This window comes from Rhinopithecus roxellana, chromosome 5, assembly GCF_007565055.1.
Source record: "Rhinopithecus roxellana isolate Shanxi Qingling chromosome 5, ASM756505v1, whole genome shotgun sequence".
In the NCBI taxonomy this organism is placed as follows: domain Eukaryota; kingdom Metazoa; phylum Chordata; class Mammalia; order Primates; family Cercopithecidae; genus Rhinopithecus; species Rhinopithecus roxellana.
The window spans coordinates 109,428,497-109,450,624 of NC_044553.1; the positions used below are offsets into that span (position 1 = coordinate 109,428,497).

The window sequence follows — 22,128 nt, forward strand, 5'->3', positions numbered from 1 at the left end:
TGTTGTTTCTTTTTTTGAGACGGAGTCTTGCTGTCACCAGGCTGGAATGCAGTGGCGTGATCTCGGCTGCAACCTCTGCCTTCCTGGGTTCAAGCAGTTCTCCTGCCTCAGCCTCCTGAGTAGCTAGGACTACAGGCATGTGCCACCATGCCCAACTAATTTTTGTATTTTTTAGTGGAGATGGGGTTTCACCATGTTGGTCAGGATGGTCTCGATTTCTTGACCTCGTGGTCCGCCCACCTCAGCCTCCCAAAGTGCTGGGATTATAGGCGTGAGCTACCGTACCCAGCCTAGTGGTTTGTTAATAGATGTTTTGAGGGGATTGCAAGGTTTTGGGGAAACCAGGTTCAAAATATCTTTTACCAAAGGACTTCTTGGAGGCTTAATGCTGTTTTCTATTTTTCCCAAAATTGTTTAATAATTTACACGATAGCATCTCAGAGGATGGTGTCCTCTGGCTTACTCTCTAGGAAATGCTGTTCTGTTGGAAATCCAGAGTTCTGAGTGATTCCCATGTGTTTGCTGCTGCAGAGCAGGAGATGCTGAAGGGATTCCTTTGTGAGCAGATGTTAGAGGTCTCCTTTTGACAGGTTGTTACAAAGTTGATCACAAATACACTATTACAGTGAGTGGAAGTCCCAGGTTGGGTGTGAAACAGAGTTGTTTAGAATTGTGTACAGCTTTATTTTGTTACTGTTAAAGCTTCCGTAGACTGTTTTTGGATCAGGCAATAAAATTGCTATAAAAAGTACTTCTCTTGTCATAAAACCTAATGATAAGTTTCGGAAGTTGAATGTTAGGTAACCCAGCCAAGTATTTACATATACAAAATAAACATAAGACTGAAAAATAGTAAATTTCTAACTTTTCTCTTGCTCGCAACACCAGCCTTTTACTAGCCACCAAGTCATAGTTCTTACGTTTTTCATAGTTTAATGTTAAAATACCTTTAATGAAGCCTTTACTGATTGGGGAGAAACGACGTAACTATTGTGCTTTAGTTTTTTTTTTTTTTTTTTTTGAGGCGGAGTCTCGCTCTGTCACCCGGACTGGAGTGCAGTGGCCAGATCTCAGCTCACTGCAAGCTCCGCCTCCTGGGTTTACACCATTCTCCTGCCTCAGCCTCCCGAGTAGCTGGGACTACAGGCGCCTGCCACCTCGCCCGGCTAGTTTTTGTATTTTTAGTAGAGACGGGGTTTCACCATGTAGGCCAGGATGGTCTCGATCTCCTGACCTCGTGATCCGCCTGTCTCGGCCTCCCAAAGTGCTGGGATTACAGGCTTGAGCCACCGTGCCCGGCCTTTTTTTTTTTTTTTTTTTTTTTTTTTTTTTTTTTTTTTTTTTGAGACAGAGTCTCACTCTGTTGCCCAGGCTGGAGTGCAGTGGCGCAATCTTGGCTCACTGCAACCTATACCTCCTGGGTTCAAGCCATTCTCCTGCCTCAGCCTCCTGAATAGCTGGAACTACAGGCATGTGCCACCATGCCCAGCTAATTTTTGTATTTGTAGTAGGGATAGGGTTTCACCATGTTGACCAGCCTGGTCTCAAACTCCTGGCCTCAAGTGATCCATCCACCTGGGCCTCCCAAAGTGCTGGATTATGGCATGAGCCACTGTGCCCGGCCAACTATAGTGCTTTAGTTTTATGTGCTTATTTATAAAATTGTAGTATGTTTACTCAGTATTCCCATAAGCATGGGAAAAGGAAGACAGGTCATTTTTTTGTTCAAAATCTTAGAGAAAAAAAATGATCAAGGAAAAGATTTGGAAGAAATTTGCAAATTCAGAATAAATATATAAAAACATTTTTATCAGCCAGATGCGGTGGCTCACGCCTGTATTCCCAGTGCTTTTGGAGGCTAAGGCAGGTGGATCATCTGAGTCAGGAGTTTGAGACCAGCCTGGCCAACATGGCAAAACCCCGTCTCTACTAAAAATACAAAAATTAGCTGGGCATGGTGGTGGGTGCCTGTAATCCTACCTAGTCGGGAAGCTGAGGCAGGAGAATCGCTTGAACCCAGGAGGTGGAGGTTGCAGTGAGCCGAGATTGCCCCATTGCAGTCCAGCCTGGGCAACAGGGCGAGATTCCGTCTCAAAAAAATTTTTTTTTTATCAGAACATTTTAAAATGTGATTATAAAATTGACCAGTATAGCTTTTCAACATTTTATTGTAAGAATTCCAAGAATTTAAGTTTATGACCTTAGTTTACCACCTAGAATAGAGACAAATACATGAAGTTATGAATAATGCCATTTTCAATTTTAAAATCTGTTACATAGTTTCTTAATTGATTCTTTTTTGCCACAGTGTTATTGTTCTCATTATTCAAATGAATAATTTGAATAATAAGTCAGCTTGTGATCTACTCAAATAAATCTTCTGATTCCTAGTAAAGTGTTTTTCATTATACCAAATGCCAACTGTGTAAGAGGGGATTAAAAGTACTAAGTACTCCATTGATTATCAAATGCTAACTATGGACTTAATTTATCAGAGGTTTAAAGCAGCAAAGAGTTGCTCTGGCAACAGTGACCTGAAGACTTCATGAAGTAGGTGGGATCCCAGTTAGGCAGTGAAATGTGAGTGGGGTTTGGTCAGCTGGTGGAGGTTGAAGGAAAATGATTTACATAGGTGAAAAATAAACACAATCAGTTATCTAGGAAAGAGAATGAGATACTCAAAAGTATACCAGACCAGTTTGAACTATAACACAAGGAGGGTAGGACTTATGTAGAAGAGTTGTAGGAAATAGTGCTGATGTAATATCTTGTACTTAAACAGTTCTGTGGACTGGTGACAGACCTTTTTTTTCCCCTCTGCTAAGTAAACTATCATCACCCTGGCTATTCATCTTTCTGTATAACTGAGAAATGGGAGTAACAGTAAAGAAACTATTGTAAAGTAAATCTGGTGACAGCAAAAGAGAATAGGAGACACGTTGTGCTCACAGAGCCTAGAAGAGTGTGATAGTAGTTGAGGACCACACTGTTGTCTTAAGAGTGAAGTGAGGAGAACCTACATTGGTTTGGTAGTCATTGGAGTGGAAGGAGGAATAAAATGTGAAAGCTCATTGGAGGCAAAATCAAAATGGCTTGGTCTTCATAGTGAACTATTAAGTGAAGAGGAGGAATTATTTGCTGACTTGGGAAGAAGTAAAAGCTTGCCATTTCAGTCAGGGTAAAGCTTAAGCATTGTGTGATTCCAGATAGATTATTGAGCAGTTTTCTATGTATTTCATATCCCACATCTTCTAGTTATGACCCTATTTCTTTATTTCTTGACATAGCCAAACATTTTTTAAACTAACAGCTTTATTGTGATACAGTTTATATATTATAAAACTCACCCTTTGAAGTGTACAATTCAGTGGTTTTTAATATATTCAGAGTTGTGCAGCCATTACTACTACCTAGTTTCAGAACATTTTCATTACTTCAAAAGTAAACCCTGTACTGATAGGCAGTCACTCCCTATACCCGTCTCCCCCACCATTGATTCTGGCAACCTCTCATCTAATTTTTATCTCTGTAGATTTGCCTTTCCTGGACATTTCATATAAATAGAATCATACAAAATATGGCTTTTTGTGACTCGTGTTTTTTACAGTGATTTTTAAGTGAAATATCCGAAGAGGCTAAGCTTAGGATAGTGTTTGCTGTACAACTTTGGCAACTGAACTTTTTTAAAGTTGAAAATACTGTATTACTGTGTCCATACATATGGCATGTTATCCTTAGATGACCCTTACTTAGATCATTAATGTTTTTTTCCCTAGTATTCTTGAACTGTCTCAGTATTCAGGAGGAACCCTTTGGAGGCAAAGAGCAGTAAGAATTTGGAACACATGTTGACAAAAGGAATGTCATTTAATACAGAAGTAGAATCGGCCACTTTTAAATGTCGATGCTGCTGAAAGTGTATATTAAGGAAAAGTTTAGTTATCTTACTTTTTGTGAAGGTACTAGAACTGCTCGTCTTGTGTTCAACAAACATTTGTGTAGGTATTACGTACTTGTACAAATGCACTTTCTTTTGACCTGAAAATCCAAAAACTCCCTTTCTTCCCACCTCCTAAGACTCTGCATCCTCAAAGGAAGAGTGGGGTATCTTTTTTTTTTTTTTTTTTGAGACCTAGTCTTGCTCTGCCGCCCAGGCTGGAGTGCAGTGGCCAGCTCTCAGCTCACTGCAAGCTCCGCCTCCCGAGTTCACGCCATTCTCCTGTCTCAGCCTCCCCAGTAGCTGGGACTACAGGCGCCCGCCTCGTCGCCCGGCTAGTTTTTTGTATTTTTTAGTAGAGACGGGGTTTCACCGTATTAGCCAGGATGGTCTCGATCTCCTGACCTCGTGATCCGCCCGTCTCGGCCTCCCAAAGTGCTGGGATTACAGGCTTGAGCCACCGCGCCCGGCCAGAGTGGGGTATCTTAAAGGAAAGGTGGTTGTGGTTGGATAATAGGTAAAATGTCTACTGTGTAATTCCTTTTCCGGAAACAAGTTCCTGTCCACCATCAGCATTTCCAAAATTTGAAGATCATGTGTGGTGTTAACTCATGAACCGATTATTAAGCTTTGAGCAATTGTGGAACCAAAATCTAAATGAGCACCTGGATCTTCTAATTCTGTTAAATCAGTGAGTGCACATTACGTACAATACTCTTTTAGCCCAGTAGGAGAGTTAAAGAGTGGAAGATAGATTTCTATGTTTCAGAAATAGAATCCACAAAGAAAAAAAAAGTTAATCCCATGAGTCTTCTGAATTTAAGTTTTTGGAGAGTTTTTCTTTTAGGTTTTTTTCCCTTCCATTAATTTTTCACTTTGAAAGGTCCCAGGGTTTGGGCAAAGCAAGTGGGGAGAGACACTTGCTTGGATTCTCCAGGATGGGGGAGTTGAAGAGGACTTCTTTCTCTAATTTTATTATTAAATGTTGTCACTATAACAATTATTAATGTTAGTGGTCTACAGTAAAAGTTTTTAGATGCCTTCTCTGCAAAGTAATTTGGTTAGTCGACACAAGGATGCCTTTGGTTAGCTGGAGTGGAAGATGTGCAGGGTAGAGTGGTCTTGGCAAGTCTTCTGGGGGGAAATACAGCATTTGGAAGGGTAGGAGGCAGAAGGAATCTCAAACAAGGGAAAGGTGTGGGCAGAGCCCCAGAGGACAGAACAATTTGTGGTGGACTTGGTGTCCACATAGACCTAATCAGTGGTCTTAGCTTTTGTGTTTTCAAAATTACCACAGTTTTTGTTCTAAAACTATCATTCCCTTGATTTTTTTAGGCATGATATTTATGTATTTTGAAATTTAACATTAAAGGAGAAATGAAATTTTGAGAAATATAAAGGTTAAAAAATCATTACCTAAATAATGATTTTCTAATGGGAGATTTGGTACATCCCCAGAAGTTATCTTTGGTTCAGAGAATAGTCTTCAGGCCTAGAAAGAGCTTAAGGAATTCCAGAGAGGAGCTCCATGGTCAGAACCATTTGATTCTCACAATAGAATGGGTAAAAACAGTTTGAACCATAAAGCCATGCAGATGTTCATAGCATGGATAGGATAAGGTCACTGTCACTGTCAGGGGAAAAACTCTTGGCTGTAACATCATGGTAGAGTTTCAGATGTAAAGAACATGCGAATGCCATTTAAGGAAACTGGTTCTTCTGCCCCTCTTCTTTGGAATATTTAGGGCTAAGTTCTTAGTTACTGATACCATACAAATCTGAAAGTTTTATGTTCTAAGAACCATTAGAAAAAATTGACTAGAATTTCAGAGGGATTATATTAGTGTGATAACAGAATTTTTAAGTTACCCATAGTCCTATATCCCTAACAACTGTTTTCATGTTTGCATGTTATTTTCTCATCTTGTATGCATATTTTCTTGGTAATGGCACTTAGAAATTGTTTAAGGAGGAATAATTTTCGAGAATTTTGTATGACTCCTTTTTTCTTTTTAAGGTATGTATTGGGTGGAGGAGCATTATGTATGGAACTTCTCACAAAACAGGTGACTTTTTTCTTACGGTACTCCATTTTCACCCACAATTTAGTGTTTTGATCATGTAAATTAGATTGTAAGTAGAAAATTCTTTAATAGCTCCTACTTTTAAAGAAATTTTAGTTTATTTTTAAAATAGCTTCTACTTTCAAGAATGAAAAGGTAAACCAATAAAATGACATTGTACTTGCTGCTGAATCTATGCTAGGATAGGCATTAAGAGTGACCTTTATTTAAGGTTCTAATTTGCTCATGTTGGGCACTTAAAACATTGGTTTGTTGTTGTTGTTGTTGTTTTTTTTTTTTTTGGTGAGATTCTGGAAATGTTCCAATTTTACTTTTTCCCCTTGACTATAGACTTTTTAACACCGATTTGCTGCTGTTGAGTTACATACCATTTTGTTAGGCCTTCCCAAGTGGGAATCAGAAATACTGCTGTATTTTAGAGATATTTTGTTCTTCCTGTAGGGCTGGAGCAGTGCCTACTCAATAGAATCAGTCATCATGCAAATAAATGCCACCTTAGTCAAAGGTAAAGCCAGAGTGCAGTTTGGAGCAAATAAGGTACTTTTGTTAAGAATTTTACATAAACCATAAGATATATTTTATATTTATGAGCTTTCTTCCTGTCTTGACTTAATTCTTTTTTGAGATAGTTTCATTTTCATTTGGTTTGTTTTCTTCTTGTTACAAAAGTGATCTATAGAAAATAAGGAATTATAAGAAAATTAAAGATACTAATTGATAATCACTTAATGATTTAGTATCTGTTCTTTTAGTCTTTGTTATATTTGCTGTAGATAAACATGTCTACAGTTGTAAACTTATTATTGGTATGTATACTGTAGTAAATTAAAAATTATATGTACTTTAAAGTTTTAAAAAATAGAGTTCATGTTATAGAACTAATTCCTGGTAAGCTTTTATGTGCTAGGCTCTAGTCTTTTCATTTATTTATTTTTACTTTTTTTCCTCTGTGCCTATTCTTACCAAGTTTTTTTTTAATCTTTTACTTTTTATTAACTCTTTCAATCCTCTTAATAACTTAAAAAGTAGATGCTATTATTATCTGCATTTTGTAGATGAGGTAACTGAAGCATACAGAAGTTAGTTAGACAACTTGTCTGAGGTGACAAGTGACAGAAAAAGGATTGGAACCAGACAGTCTCGCTGCCCTAGGCCCAACCAAGGGGAGCTGAGAGCAAGCCATGGGACATAAGGATGTTGTTCAGGCTGTTTTTCTTTTCAGTTAACATGAAACATAGGCTGTAACATTAATTTTAGGACATAAGTGAGACAGCCTTCCAAAACCAGAGGTTTGTTACCATGACTTTTAACAATTTGTGGTTTAAAGGCAAGATGGTGCTCTCAGAAGCTTCCATTCACTGTGGAGGGAATGGTAGTTGAGTTAAATAGTGAAATCCTGGAGCACACAGTCTTTAGGGCAGCTTCTGACCTATTTCTATGGTCAGTGAAAGGCATCTGTCTTTCTGCTGCCCATAACCTCCACTTATTCTCACATAGAATCCCCTAGACTGTGATCACATTCAGATGAGAGATCTGTTTTGTTTTTTCCAGGGTAGGAGAAAGTGAGTCACTACCTATACTAAGCAGTCTAGTCTCCTGTGTATAAATGAGCAAGGTTGGGGAGCCAAATCTCTTGGAGAATCTCAGGATTATACAAGATGGTAAAGTGGTCTCATGTTAGTTGCATCCACAGCTGTCATCAGAAGCAGACTCAGATATTTTTTGTAGGAAAGCATCTCTAATTTAAGCCTGTAGGATTCCCAAAGATTAAAAGAATTCACTCCAATCATAGCATTCAGGTAGTCAACCCAACATATTTGAGAATTGTCAGAAATAATAAGTAATAGATATGTTTCCCAAAGACAGTAAGTTTTGGAATTATCAGATACAAAACACATACTTCAGATATTAGAATTGTGAGAAAATAGTTACATGTGAAATCTAAAATAAAGAAAAAAAGATGGAATCATAAAATTGAGCAAGCAGTAAGACCGCCAGGAATGATGAGGAAGACCTGAAAAGAAAATGGATGAAATAGAACTTATAGAAATAAAAAATATAGATGGGTATGGTGGCTCACGCCTGTAATCCCAGCACTTTGGGAGGCCGAGGCAGGAGGATGGCTTGAGCCCAGCAGTTGGAGACCAGCCTGGGCAACATGGTGAGAACTCTTCTGTACAAAAAATACCCCCCTCCACCCTAAAAAACAATTAACTGGGTATGGGGTACCTGTCTATAGTCTCAGCTACTCAGGAGGCTGAGGTGGGAAGATCACTTGAGCCCAGGAGGCCGAGGCTGCACTGAGGCATGTTCACGCCACTGCACTCCAGCCTGGATGACAGTGAGACTCTGTCTGAAAATAAAGAAAAAATATAATTGTTGAAATAAGAAACTCAGTAGATTAAATACCAGAAGAGAATTAATTGATTAGATGATTATCTCAAAAAAATAAGTTAGAATGTTACACAGAGAGACATGAGGATAGATGATAGGGCAGAAGTTGGTGGGGTTGGTGGGGAGAGATCAGAGTGAGGTCTAAAATATGTCTTAGTGGAATCCCAGGAGGAGATATTAGAATTATACTAGAAAGTGAGAGAAATAGAAGTTCTAAAGGTGATAGAAGCAAGTCTACATAAATCAGTCATAACAAATGTAAATGGACTAAAGTTACCAGTTAGATTAAAAATCCAGCTGTTTTAATCTTTATATTTAATCTTTATATTTAAGATATAAAGGTACAAAAAGGTTGAAAATTTTTATAAAAGAGAGTGATAAAGATATGCCAGTATACATTAACCAAAAACAAATGACGTAGCTTTAGTATCAAACAAAATAGGATTCTGGAACAGAAAGCATTAGTAACAATTTGATGATAAGTCTGTTAATTAGGAGGATATAGCAATTTTCATATTTTATGTACCTATCACAATAGCCTCAAAATACCCAGGAAAAACTGATAAAACCACAGGGAGAAGTTGACAAGTCCACTATCATAGTTGGAGATCTCAACATACCCTGCATACTACTAGTCAGATAAACAGAATGCCCATATGTAGATTTGAATAACCAGTGAACAGGCATGGTATAATGGACATAGACCTCAGTACCTAATAGTTAGATATAGATTGTTCTCAAGTATTTATGGACTATGGGAGAAAAATTAATTATAAATCCATAAAATCAGAAGATTTAAAAACAGTTGGTACCATACACACCATATCATTTAAATATGAAGCAGTTAAGGTTAGAAGGCAATAATGAAGAGATTAACAAAAAAGCTATGTGAATTTGGAAATTAAACACAGTTGTAAATCATGGTTTTAAGAAGTAAAATGAAATTTTAAAATGCTTAGAATTGAACCATAATTAAAATACTAGAATTCTATCTATTCCTCTCTCCCCTTTTCTCCCTCCCTCTTCCTGTCTGGAACATTCAAGAAACTAATCTTTTTCAATGCACACCTCAAATACTGAAAAACAGAAAAGGACAGATGTCATTCTCTGATCTTAGTTACATCTATAAGTTAATAATAAAACCAGAAAACAGGTATTTCTTTCTGGAATTTTATAACTCATGCAAACAGCCCTTAGGTCAAACAGGGCTTCAAAATTAAAACTGCAGAATATCTACAGAATAGCAATAATGCAATCATTACTTATCAGAGACTAAAGGAGAGCTTAGAGGAATGTTCATTGCCAAATCCTTATGCCATTAAGAAAAGAATGAAAATGAATCAAGCCTCTAACTGATTGCTAGACAGGACAATGAAAAACCCTGAAGGAGGCCGGGGACGGTGACTGACTCCTGTAATCTAGCACTTTGGTAGGCTGAGACAAGTGGATGACCTGAGCTCAGGAGTTCAAGACCACCCTGCGGAACATGGTGAAACCCATCTCTGCCAAAAAAACAAAACACGAAAATTAGCTGGGTGTGGTGGCGGATGCCTGTAATCCCAGCTGCTTGGGAGGCTGAGGCAGGAGAATTGCTTGAACCTGGGAGATGGAGGTTGCAGTGAGCTGAGATCCAGCCACTGCACTCTAGTCTGAGTGACAGAGCAAGACTCTGTCTCTTAAAAGAACCTGAAGGAAAGCAGAATGGGGAAATTATTAAAGATATACAAGCAGAAATCAGTGAGTTAGAAGAATAGGAAGGGCTAGACCCACAGTACAGTAAAGCCTCTGCAGAAACATTTGTTTAAACTGGGCGTTTGAGTACCTTGCTACTGATATTGAGACTGGGGAAGGCCAACATTCTTATTTTCTCCTTGTGTTTTGGGTGGTGGGCAGTAGGGTTGGAAAGTGACTACTTCACAGTCATTTGGGAATTTCAGGGTATATATATATTTTTATGTACAGTTTGTTTCTGAATCTTATTTTTGTCCTTTTTGTGAAAATACTAAAAAAACCACTTTTTCATTAATGTTAAGAAAAATGTGTTACTATACATTTTATGTTTAGTTTATTAGGTGCATTATGGCAGGGCTATACTATTTTATTTGTGTGTGTGTGTGTTTTGTTTGTTTTGAGACGGAGTTTCGCTCTCATTGCCCAGGCTGGAGTGCAATGGTGTGATCTCGGACTCACTGCAACCTCTGCCTCCCGGGTTCAAGCGATTCTCCTGCCTCAGCCTCCCAAGTAGCTGAGATTACAGGTGTGCGCCACCATGTCCGGCTAATTTGGTATTTTTAGTAGAGATGGGGTTTCTCCGTGTTGGTCAGGCTGGTCTCGAGCTCCCGACCTCAGGTGATCCAACTGCCTCAGCCTCCCAAAGTGTTGGTATTACAGATGTGAGCCACCGTGCCGGCCGGCTTTACTATTTTAAAGAGCTCTAGACATTGAAAAAGACTACCCTGTAGAAAAATAGGAAAAGTTCTTCCATAAATTTAACATGTTAAAAAAAATAGGAAAAGGGTATAAAAAGTCTGTTTACAGGAATAGAAATAAATGGTTCATGAACATATTGGAGACATGCTCAGTCTCACTCAGTAATAGAAATACAAATTAAAGCCGGGTGTGGGGGCTCACGCCTGTAATCCCAGCACTTTGGGAGGCCGAGGCGGGTGGATCACAAGGTCAGGAGATCGAGACCACGGTGAAACCCCGTCTCTACTAAAAATACAAAAAACTAGCCGGGCATGGTGGCGGGCACCTGTAGTTCCAACTACTCAGGAGGCTGAGGCAGGAGAATGGCATAAACCCAGGAGGCAAAGCTTGCAGTGAGCCGAGATTGCGCCACTGCACTCCAGCCTGGGCGACAGAGCGAGACTCCGTCTCAAAAAAAAAAAAAAATACAAATTAAAACTGTACTGGGAGTCCATCTAGTGTATTGTCAGAAATCTACAAATATTTGAAGCACTGCACTGGTGAGGCTGCATCAAGGCACTCTTACGGATGCCTGGTGGGCAGACACATTTGTGCAGTTATGTAGAGGGCAGTTTAGCACTATCTCAAAATTACTAAGGCATGTATAACTTTTGACCCAGGAGCTCTACTGTAGGACATTTTTACCAGTACTCAGCAGATATACGTACAAGGTTGCTCATGGCAACATTATAACAGCAAAATACTGACAACCTGATGTCTACCATTAGGGGACTGATTAAATATTTGAATATGCATGTAATAGAAATATTTCAGTGTTTAAAACAGGTATGTTCTATACTGATTTGGAACATTCTCCAGGATATGCTAGATGAGAAAAGGGGCAGACCAGTGTCTGTAGCATGCAACTGTTAGTGAAGGAAAGCCGGGGACAATGGCTAATAACAGTGGGCTGTACATGAATATTTTTGTATAATCTTAAAGAAGGACATAAAAGAAATTAGTAATAGTGGTTAACTTGTGTGGAGGAAGGGGGTTGAATGGGAGGAAACTGGGTGTTTAGGGTACAAGTAGGAGGGAGAGTTTCACTTAGGATGTAGACATTTTTGAGTCTTGTGCTGTGTGAATTTATTATGCAAAAAATTCTGCGACATAATATAGTGGACAGATGGGTACCACTATGGAGAGTGTTCTGGTATATTCGAAGTGAAGATATAGGTTGGTTGTATGGTGACAAAATCCTAGATTTGGCTTCTTAAAAAGATTGTATATTTTTATCAAAAGAGGGCTCCTTTAGTAAGCCAGGTGCCAATTACGGGCATTCTTTAGATTTCTAACTTAAAATGTCATTCATATGTATAGTCGTGGAAGCTTAATATTTTCTTATCTGAAAGTAATATTTTGTAGTTATTTTTAAAATAGAAGCTACATGAAGAGCGTTTGAGTTTTGTTAACATCCAGATATAATCCTTTAACTTGATTCAGCAATAGACTCTAGAACCAGACAGACTCTTTCAGACAGACTCTAGAACCAGAAAGCTTTGTACTTGTCCAATGGTAGGAAGACTTATAAAAATGAACTGTGAGGCTTGTTGATTTTTATTGGGGTACAATTTTGGTTTTGTTATTTTTATAAATTTGTAGAGAATAATGAACTTGAGAAATGAGGCTATTAAGTTAAAATTGTTTTTGAAATGGAGAGTCAGTTTTCCTGTGTTCTTTTAAGCACAGTGTGATGCATTCATAAATTTATTATAATAATTTTCACCTAATTACACTTCTGATTTAAAATGTGTAATTCTCTTTCAGAATCAATATAATCTAGCAAGAGCCCAACAATCTTATAATTCCATTGTACAGATACATGAGAAAAATGGTATGTTTAATTCAATAAGTGTTTATTGCCATTTAAGAAGTTTTAGATAATGTATTAATATTTACCGTTTTATTTTTCTGTTTTTGCTTTAGTTTCTTAAAGTACTGTTACCATAGTGAAAAAAACTTGGCTGCATACAAAAACCTTTATTTATTTTATTTTATTTTATTTTATTTGTTTCTTGAGATGGAGTCTCGTTCTGTCACCCTGGCTGGAGTGCAGTGCTGCTATCTTGACTCACTGCCAACTCTGCTTCCCAGGTTCATTCCATTCTCCTTCCTCGGCCTCCTAAGTAGCTGGGACTACAGGCGCCTGCCACCATGCCTGGCTAATTTTTTTTGTGTGTGTTTTTAGTAGAGATGGGGTTTCACCATGTTAGCCAGGAAGGTCTTGATCTCCTGACTTTGTGATCCGCCCGCCTCGGCCTCCCAAAGTGCTTGGGATTACGGGTGTGAGTCATCGCGCCACAAACCTTAACATTGTACTTCAATCAAAATTTTTGTATCCTATACACTTGACCTAGGTATCTCAGAGTCAGAATCAAGATTTTTTTTTTTTTTTTTTTTAGTAGATTAATGCATGACTCACTTTACTTACTTGAAATCAATGGTTGTAGGAATTGAGTTAAAGGCAACTCTTTATAGATGGAGTTCTTGTTGTTACAACTGGAGTGCAGTGGTTGTTTATAGGTGTGATCATAGTGGACTGCAGCCTCAAGCTCCTGGGCTGATGTGATCCTCCTGCCTCAGTCTCCCCAGTAGCTCGGACTGTAGGTACAAGCCACCATGCCTGTAAAGTATTCTTTACTTTGCTAGAAATGTGTCAGTTTGTGACTTAAGATTTGTGTTTTGTGCTCACTTATTTTAATGACAAAGCAAACTTGTCACTTTTTCAGTGATTGCTTACTTACGGCAATAGTATTCAAAACAAAATTTTCAAGCAGAAGAGAGAAACGATAAAATTTGAGGACAAGGCCACGTTTTCATAATAATAATTTCTAGCACACAAAATTAGTAGATCCAAAGAAACCTGTGTACTACTTTGATACTTTATAGATCTTGGCATATTCATACTGTTCTAAAGTTTCATACTAAACAGTACGTAGTCTAATTTGCCTTTTTATGGAGAGCTTAGGTTTTTGTGGAGCCTGGGAAACAGATTTCTTATTTTTATTTCTTAAACATTACAACTGGCATTTTAAAAATATTTATAGAAAATGCTGTATTTGAGAGTATGTGAGTATGTGTAAGCTTAGCTGTGATGAAAGAGTAATAGATTCAGAATCAGGAGAGATGACTTCTAGGGATTTTTTTAATCTTAAAAAATTTTTTTTCTTATTTGTAAAAAATTGACACGTTATACTTACTGTGTACAAAGTTTTGAAGTATACATAATTGTGGAATGACTAAATCTAGCTAATTAACCTAGGCATCACCTTACATAGTTATCATTTTTATGGTGAGACACTTTACATCCACTCTTAGCATTTTTCAAGAATACAGTATATTGTTAACTGTAGTCACCATGTTGTACAATAGCTCAAGATGGATTCTAGTCTGGCTTGCTATTAACTCTGATTTTAGGCATCATCATTTAGTTACTGCACCTGCTGCGATGGCTTCCTTATCATTGGTGAAATGATGTCATGGCTCTGATAACAGTCCAAGTTCCTTATATTCTAAATTGCCAGGATTTTGTTTGGGGAAATAAGTACTTTCCATGAGGCTTACTTTCAAGTATAGAACCGAAGTGGAATAAAACATTCTTTTAGTCTAATATTCCACAGTCATCTTTAGCTAGAGATACCATTAATACAGAGCTCTTGTGTTGAAAACTCAAGTACAATTTATTCATAGAAAATAACTTTCTGTTGTGAAATAGCAAAATGCAGTGTTACCAATCCAAGTATAAGTTTAATTTTTACAGTAGGCTGGGTGCGGTGGCTCACACCTGTAATCCCAACACTCTGGGAGGTAGAGGTGGATGGATCACCTGAGGTCAGGAGTTGGAGACCAGCCTGACCAACATGGTGAAACCCCGTCTCTACTAAATACAAAACAAAACAAAAAACATTAATGGGACATAGTGGCGCATGCCTGTAATCCCAGCTACTTGGGAGGCTGAGGCAGGAGAATTGCTTGATCTGGGAGGTGGAGGTTGCAGTGAGCTGTTTGCGCCATTGCACTCCAGCCTAGGTAACAGAGCAAAACTCTGTCTCAAAAAAAAAAAAAAGAAAAGGAAAAAGAAAAAAAAATTTATAGTAGATTTAAACACCAAAATTATGAAGAGAGACTGTAGCTAGCCTTATTATATGCCAGTTCTTCTAATTTATTTAAGAATTAAGTATTTTAACTTTTTTTTTTTTTTTCATTCTATTTCAGGCTGGTACACCCCTCCAAAGGAAGATGGCTAAATATGTTGACTGTTGTGTGTTTGGACTAATGTTGCTTTAAAGAAAATCTTAACCAATATGCAGACACAAGCTTTGAGTGCCCCTATTACAGCAGTACTGAAGACGTTAGTTAATAGATATTTTAGTGGATAATCTGTCATCTGACATCCAGTATGAAGTTAACAGCCTTTGCATTTTGCTCATTTTAGATATCTTGGACTGAGTAGTGGGGCCTTTATTGTATTTCTCCTGATAAATACACATACTGGCCACTCCTTATCTCTTTTTCTTGAAAAATGAACTTTTTAAAGCAGCCAAGTCAGCGTCAGGCTACCGAAGTTGAGGCTTTAGAGTACCTTTCCTATATTGAGCCCATGGGTTACAAGGATTTGCAATATATTGTTCCATTTACAGCCAATACAAGTTTAATCGATGTTCAATATTGGTTTAGAAAATTTTAAGGCCTTCTAAATCATAATAGCTCTTTCATGTCTAAAACCATTTTATGATATTGCCAAAAGGATAGGAAACCTACTCATTAAATTGTTAAACTTTTTAATGACTATGTGAAGATATGAATTGTTTCCTGAAGATAATACTCTTAATTGAGTTACATTGTACTTCTTAGGCAAAGCAGTGTAAAACTATATCAGTGAAGGCTTGCAAGTAGTGATTTCCACTGGGGCATCAGAGTCTTGCTGGGCTGAATCTGCTGCTTGTTAGTTCAGTGTTTCTTGTGAACAAGAGCCACAGTATAGAACTTAAAGTTATTTAAAATACTGTCATCTTACGTTTCCATTTTATTAACGGGATGTTGCAATCATTTGTAAACTAATAAACTTATAAAGTGATTGGCACAAGACTCCTTGAGCAAAAGCTGCGCAGTTAAGTACAAAAAGATACTTAATTTGGAGACTCTTACAGTTATTTTTGCCATAGTCAAAACAATGGCTTTTACATTGAAAGATTAATAGAAACTCTACATATGTTAATTTTTGATAGAACCTGACTCAAATCAAGATACTCTCCATTTTATTGCCTTACCTGAATCAGTCCTTTTTGGTTGGTAATAGATTTTTTTAATACACCCAAGTTTGATTTAAAAGTAAATTCTAGTTATTAAGCACTTTTAACAAGAAATCCAGAAGCACATTTTTCTGCACAAACCAGTTACAAAGTTCAAAAGTGTTTCTTATGCATTTGCTTTGAGATTCAGTTTTTAACTTTGTAAACCACATCTGAGAGACTTGTCATTTCTGCATTATTGTGTGTGTTTAATTTCTTTTGATTCTATTTTGGTTAAGAGAGCAGTAAATTTTCTGGTATTCTTGTTCACTTGGCTACATTTGTATAAAGTTCTCATTGCCAGCTGCTCAGATAACAAGTGACAAGGCAGAATTCTTTAAAGCAGTAAAGTTCCTTAAGCCTAAGGCTAAATCTTGAATACATTGTTGAATTCTTTAATATCCTGATGGCAAGCAGATTGATAGCTGCACATTTGGCATGCTTTGTTTTATGGATTTTATTTTTAATTGCAGATTTATTTGGCAATGTATAGTAAATTTTGTAAACTTGCATCAAGTTTATGAATAAACCATTTAAAAATTTGGTTTGTGCTGATCATGGCAAGCAAAAAAAAGATTACTTTCTCATTTTTCCCTCATAAGAAAACTCTGCTTGATGTGTTTGTAGGCTCTATTGAGTTTCTGGAATAAGATATTTAAGGAGGGAAGTGGTGAGGGGAGGCTTGGAAGACAGGCAGATTTAACAAGAGAAAGTGAAAGAACCTGGAAATGGTCTGTAGAATAGTCACCTTTTTCTCAGCCTCTTCCATTCTCATTATAAATTCAAGTGCTACTTTTTCCTTATGGCTATCCTTAGTTCACCCAGTGAAAATAATCTGCTACTTCTTAGCGTTCCCATGGCCTCCTTGCACACAATTGACAGGTTATTTCACATACAAGAAGTCCAGAGGTAGGATAACTCCAGGTGTACTGTACATCTGGGCTTTGCTCTGCTTCCTTGAGATTTTTCTGTGTTGGTTTCATCTTTTGGTTGCATGTTATGTGCAGCCACCTTACTTGATTCAGAGGTAGATACATGCCCCTGTTTTCTAGTGTCTCCTTAGGAGAGGAGGAAATCTCTAAAAGCACCAACCCATCTAGCACACGGCCTCTCGCCTTTCCTTGGCTACATCAGGGACCTGTGCCCACCCCTCAACCAATGGTGAAAAGAATGAAACCATCGTGATTAGTTTGCACAAATGGTTCTCAAAGCATGATTTGGGGAACACTGGAGACCCCTGAGACCATTTCAAGAGGTTTTAAAAGACTATTTTCATAATACTAAAACATTTGCCATTTTCACTCATTCTTTCATGTGTACAAGGGAGTTTTCCAGAGGCTACATGATGTGATTTTGCAACATATCAAATTCACAAGCAAATATGAGAATCTACCTGTCTTCTATTAAGACAGAAATTAAATATTTGCAAAATGTAAAGTGATGCCGCCACTGGTAAACTGTCCTCTCCCTGTTTTATATCAGCCACAAAGAAGAACGCCCACTTTGAAAGGCAATCGGGTGTCGTTCAGTAGCCAGAGAATGGAGAAGGGCAGCTCATTCTCTCAAGGCACCGTCTCCCAGAGGGATAGGAGGCTGAGGAGTTTGAAGAGTTAGCTGAGGGCATGGGGGAAGTATGAAGGGCATGCACAGGCTGGAGTTCCAGATAAGCAGGTATAGTCCCTGAACATGCTGCTTAGATGCCAGTGAGCTTGCTTTTTAGAGAAGAGGATTTTAGCATTATGTTAATGATCTAAAGGTAACTGGAGGGTGCCTCTTTATCTTCCTCTGGTATTCCGAAAGGGGTCAGGAAGCCCTGGTGACATCTGGGCCATCTGGCTTCCTTAAGCAGCTGCGCCTATAAATAGACTAAGGAAAAAAACTGGCTGGGCTTGGTGGTTCATACCTGTAACCTCAACGCTTTAGGAGGCGGAGGCAGAGGGATGTCTTGAGGCCCCCAGGAGTTTGAGACCAGCCTGGGCAGCATAGACCCTGGGTCTACCAAAAAAAAAAAAAAAAAAAAAGTCACAGCTACTCAGGAGGCTTATACCAGTGACAATGCCATACTATCCACCAGTGGGGGAAGGAGGATTTGGGAAATAGTTGTTTTCCATAAAAATATTTCGTTAATGTATAACATCTTTTTTAAAAAGTTAAGATGTTCTGATTTAATTTTTAATATGGTAAATATTGATAGTCATAACACACATAAACTATTGGTCGTGTCAATATTTTAGGGTGTAAAGGGTCCTGAGGCCATAATGAGAACTGCTGATTTAGACCAAGTTTCTGCCCAAGATCTGGCGATCAAATCAGGCCTCCCTTAGGAATGAATTGGCGGGAGGAATGGATGTTAGGTGGGGACGAACCTGTGTCTGCTGTGCTTCCGTTTTTTGGTGGTTCTCAGTTTGAGCATGCATCAGAATCGCCATAAAGTTTGTTAAAACATAGATTGCTGGGCCTCACCCCCAGTGTCTGATTTAGGAGGTCTGGGGTAAGGACGGGAAATGTGCTAAAACTTAGTAGTTTCCAGGTGAATCTGATGTTCCTGGCGGGGAACTGGTGCACAACTTGGGGCGTGCTTCACAGCAATAATCTCACTCAGCTACCTTAGAATGGCAGGTGGTATTTATGCCATTTTACTCATTCGAAACTTTAAACCTGAAGATTACAACGAGTTAACTAAGTTTACAAGGAATAAAGGCAGTGATTTTCACAAACTAGGACAATTTTTTAAAAGCAAACACTGTCCGTTCAAAAATTGAGCTTATGCTATTTAAACAGGCATTGGAACTATGAAGAGCAATAAGTACTACCTAGTCTCTGCAAGGAATTTGTGAATTAGAGAACGATGTAAACTCAAGAAATATGGCGGTGCCAGGGCAGTGAGAAGCACACAGGATTTATTTTTTTCACTGCAGGAGGCCTCCTGGAAAGTTGCCAGGCGCGGTGGCTCATGCCTGTAATTCCAGCATCTTTGGAGGCCCAGGCGCGAGTATCGCTTGAGCCCTGGAGTTTGAGACCAGCCTGGAGAGCACAGGGAACCCTGTCACTACAAAAAATACAAAAATTAGCTGGGCGTAGTGGCGGGAGCTTGTAGTTCAAGCTACCAGGGAGGCTGAGGCGGGAGGATCGCTTGAGCCTGGGAGGTAGAAGGTGCAGTGAGCAGAGGCCGCGCCACTCCACTTCTGCCTGCCCACAGCATTTGACCCAATCTCAAAAATGAAAAAACAGTTCCGAGCGTATTATGGAACGGATGGCTTCAACCTCGGTGTGCGGACTCCAGGCCAGGGAACTCACCGGCGTTGCCACGCCCACCGTCCCCGTCCGGCCGGAAGTGGTGCGGGCGCCTGCTCAGTGCGCGCCGGCCAGACGACCGTGTGCTGGCGTAATCGGGTACCTCCGGGCCGCCGTAGAAGTGGTTCCGGCGGGCTAGTGAGGAATGGAGTCGGTGGGCAGCAGCGGCGAGCGCTGCGGCTGCTCCTCCGTAGACCCACAGAGCACCTTCGTGTTGAGTAACCTGGCGGAAGTGGTGGAGCGTGTGCTCACTTTCCTGCCTGCCAAGGCGTTGCTGCGGGTGGCCTGGTGAGGAGAGGAGGCGGAGGCGGGAAGCTTGCCTTGGGACACGCCGTGGGCATGTCCCAGGCTGGCGGCGTGGGGAGAGACCCTGGGGACCCAGGGCTCTCCCGAGCTCCCTCGCCGTACCTGAGGTTACCCGCTACCCGCGAGGTATCTCCCAGCCGTGGTGCCCCGGAGGACTTCCCTGAGGGGCGAAGTTCCCCTTAAGGTTTTCTCCACATCTGGCTCTCCTTCGGAACCAGCGCCCTGACTGACACCTACCTCCCCCGGGGACTTTGTATCCGGCAGGGATCTCCTGCTGCTCCAGTGGGTGGGGGTTTGTGAGCTGTGGGAGAGACGAAAATGAACGTCCGTTTGCAATCCTTTGTGCGTTTGTGTCCCCAGCGTGTGCCGCTTATGGAGGGAGTGTGTGCGCAGAGTGTTGCGGACCCATCGGAGCGTAACCTGGATCTCCGCAGGCCTGGCCGAGGCCGGCCACCTGGAGAGGCATTGCTTGGTTCGCGTAGTAGCAGAGGAGCTTGAGGCAAGTAGCAAGGGGTGTCATGCACAGTCATTTGCAGGTTTGTGGTTCAGTCTTTTGAGAACTATTTTTTTTTTAATCCCAGTTTTGTTAATTCAAGGAACATCTTCTTGTGCCGGGAAAAGATTTTGTAAACATCAGTTTTAGTGACCACACGGTAAGGATGTGTCATGATTTATTTGACCGTTCATCAAATGTTGGGCCTTTTAAGTATCCACATTTTCACTATTAACAACAACGCTGTGCAGAACCTTCTCTTCACCTGCTTCCCTTGAAGCAAGTTTTTGTTGTCTGTTTTACCGGAAGACAACTGGGTGTGTCTTGCTCAGTGTAGCACACCTAGAAAGCCAAGAACCAAAACTTAAAGCCAAATATTTCAACTTTTGATCCTGTACTCTTTTGCTTCTCTGGCCCCCAACTTCAAAAGGGGAGCCAACACCTGGAGAGATGAAGACTCGGACTGTGGAGTTGGAGGGGCTGCAGGGTGCACCATCTCTCTGGGGAGTGGAAGGGAGCCCTTTGACAGTGAAGTGCCAACCTGCTACTCTGTCACTCTGTTTACTTTAGTACGACTTACAGACATAACTACGGTGCAGCTGTCCCAATCAGGAAATTATCACTGATACATTTCTACCATTTTATCCTCAGACTCGGTTCAGATTTTGCCAGTTGTCCCAGTAAGGTTCTTCATGGCAAAAAGATCTGTTCCCAATTGTAAGTTGCTCTAAGTAAGTCATGTTTCTTTAATCTCCTTTGATCTGGAACAGTTTCACAAGCTTTGCTTGATTTTTCCGAATCTTGACACCTAGGAAAATTGCAGGCTATTTTGTAGAACATCCATCAGTTGTTTCTTTGCCAGGAAATAATCACAGAAGTCATGCTGTGCTCTTTGCACGGCATCCTTTAGGTGGCATGTGATTTCCATTGGTCTCGTTATTGGTGGTATTATCTTTGAGTACTCAATTAAGGTGGTGCTTGCCAAGTGTCTTCACTAAAATCACTCTTCTGTAATGATTGTTTTGTGAAGAGATCATTTGAAACTATGTAAATATCGTGTTTCAATTCGTTTATTTATTTGTATCTGTACACTCTCGGAGTCTTATTTAATTCAGTGGGCTATAATCTGTTACTGATTTTGGTGCTCAAATTACGCCCCCTCCCCCCCACCACAGTTTGGCTAGTGGGAGCTCCTTCAGGCTGGCTTCAGTGCCTTTTTAGAGATGACTCCATTATCTTTGAGCACTTTTCTTTTTTCTGGCACAAGATGTTCTAAACTTGTCTTGGGTTTTACCTGCTTTTGTCCTGGAATTGGTCATTAAGCCCTGGCTCCTTTTGATGGAGTGTGGTATTTAGAAATCAAGGTCTAGACTCTTTAAGTGTACTCCTTGCCATTGAGGGATTTGCTGCTCCAAAGCCCAGTCATTAGACAGAGCCAAGGAGTGTATGTATGTATATACATGCATGTGTATGTATATACATCAGCATACACATATACACATGTTTACAACTATATTTCTATGTATGTGGAAACTCATGAGTTCACACAGGTGCATCCTTTTCTAATCAAATGCAGGATGCCTTTCTAGTTTTGTCTCTACTCATATTTGTACCTCCCTTTTGGGCAAAGGGAAACTGGTTCTCATCATTCTTAATTTAGGTATTACCTCAATGCCCCATATGTAACCAGTCTTCTGTTTCCCCCTTCCTTGGGTGGTCTTTCTCCTTACCTTGTCTGGGCTCTGGAACTCTCATCCCAGGGAGCTGGCCAGTATCCAGAGGCAGGCTTGTAGAAAACTTTTCTTCTCTGGTGCTTTGTCCCCAACTCCTGCCATTTTTCCAGAAGTTTATCATTTGGAA

The 22,128-nt window shown here is 39.8% G+C and overlaps 2 protein-coding genes across 8 annotated transcripts in view; both read left to right on the top strand.

Annotated features, from left to right (window-relative positions):
- UBE2Q2 (ubiquitin conjugating enzyme E2 Q2) overlaps positions 1-16,718 on the top strand; it is a 59,336-nt gene extending 42,618 nt beyond the window's left edge. For 6 of the 7 annotated variants that reach the window (XM_030930037.1, XM_030930040.1, XM_010375728.2 and 3 more), the window contains 4 exons: positions 5,955-6,003; positions 6,463-6,558; positions 12,652-12,718; positions 15,100-16,718. In XM_030930037.1, coding sequence (XP_030785897.1) covers positions 5,955-6,003; positions 6,463-6,558; positions 12,652-12,718; positions 15,100-15,131 — 244 coding nt within the window. In that variant the 3' untranslated portion in view covers positions 15,132-16,718. The remainder of the gene's footprint in view (positions 1-5,954; positions 6,004-6,462; positions 6,559-12,651; positions 12,719-15,099) is intronic. The other variant, XM_030930038.1, reaches the window with a different exon arrangement.
- Positions 16,719-19,305: 2,587 nt separating this feature from the next.
- Positions 19,306-22,128, top strand: part of FBXO22 (F-box protein 22) — a 31,334-nt gene continuing 28,511 nt past the window's right edge. The window contains exons 1-2 of the mRNA XM_010375727.2: positions 19,306-19,757; positions 20,136-20,274. Coding sequence (XP_010374029.1) covers positions 19,615-19,757; positions 20,136-20,274 — 282 coding nt within the window. The 5' untranslated portion in view covers positions 19,306-19,614. The remainder of the gene's footprint in view (positions 19,758-20,135; positions 20,275-22,128) is intronic.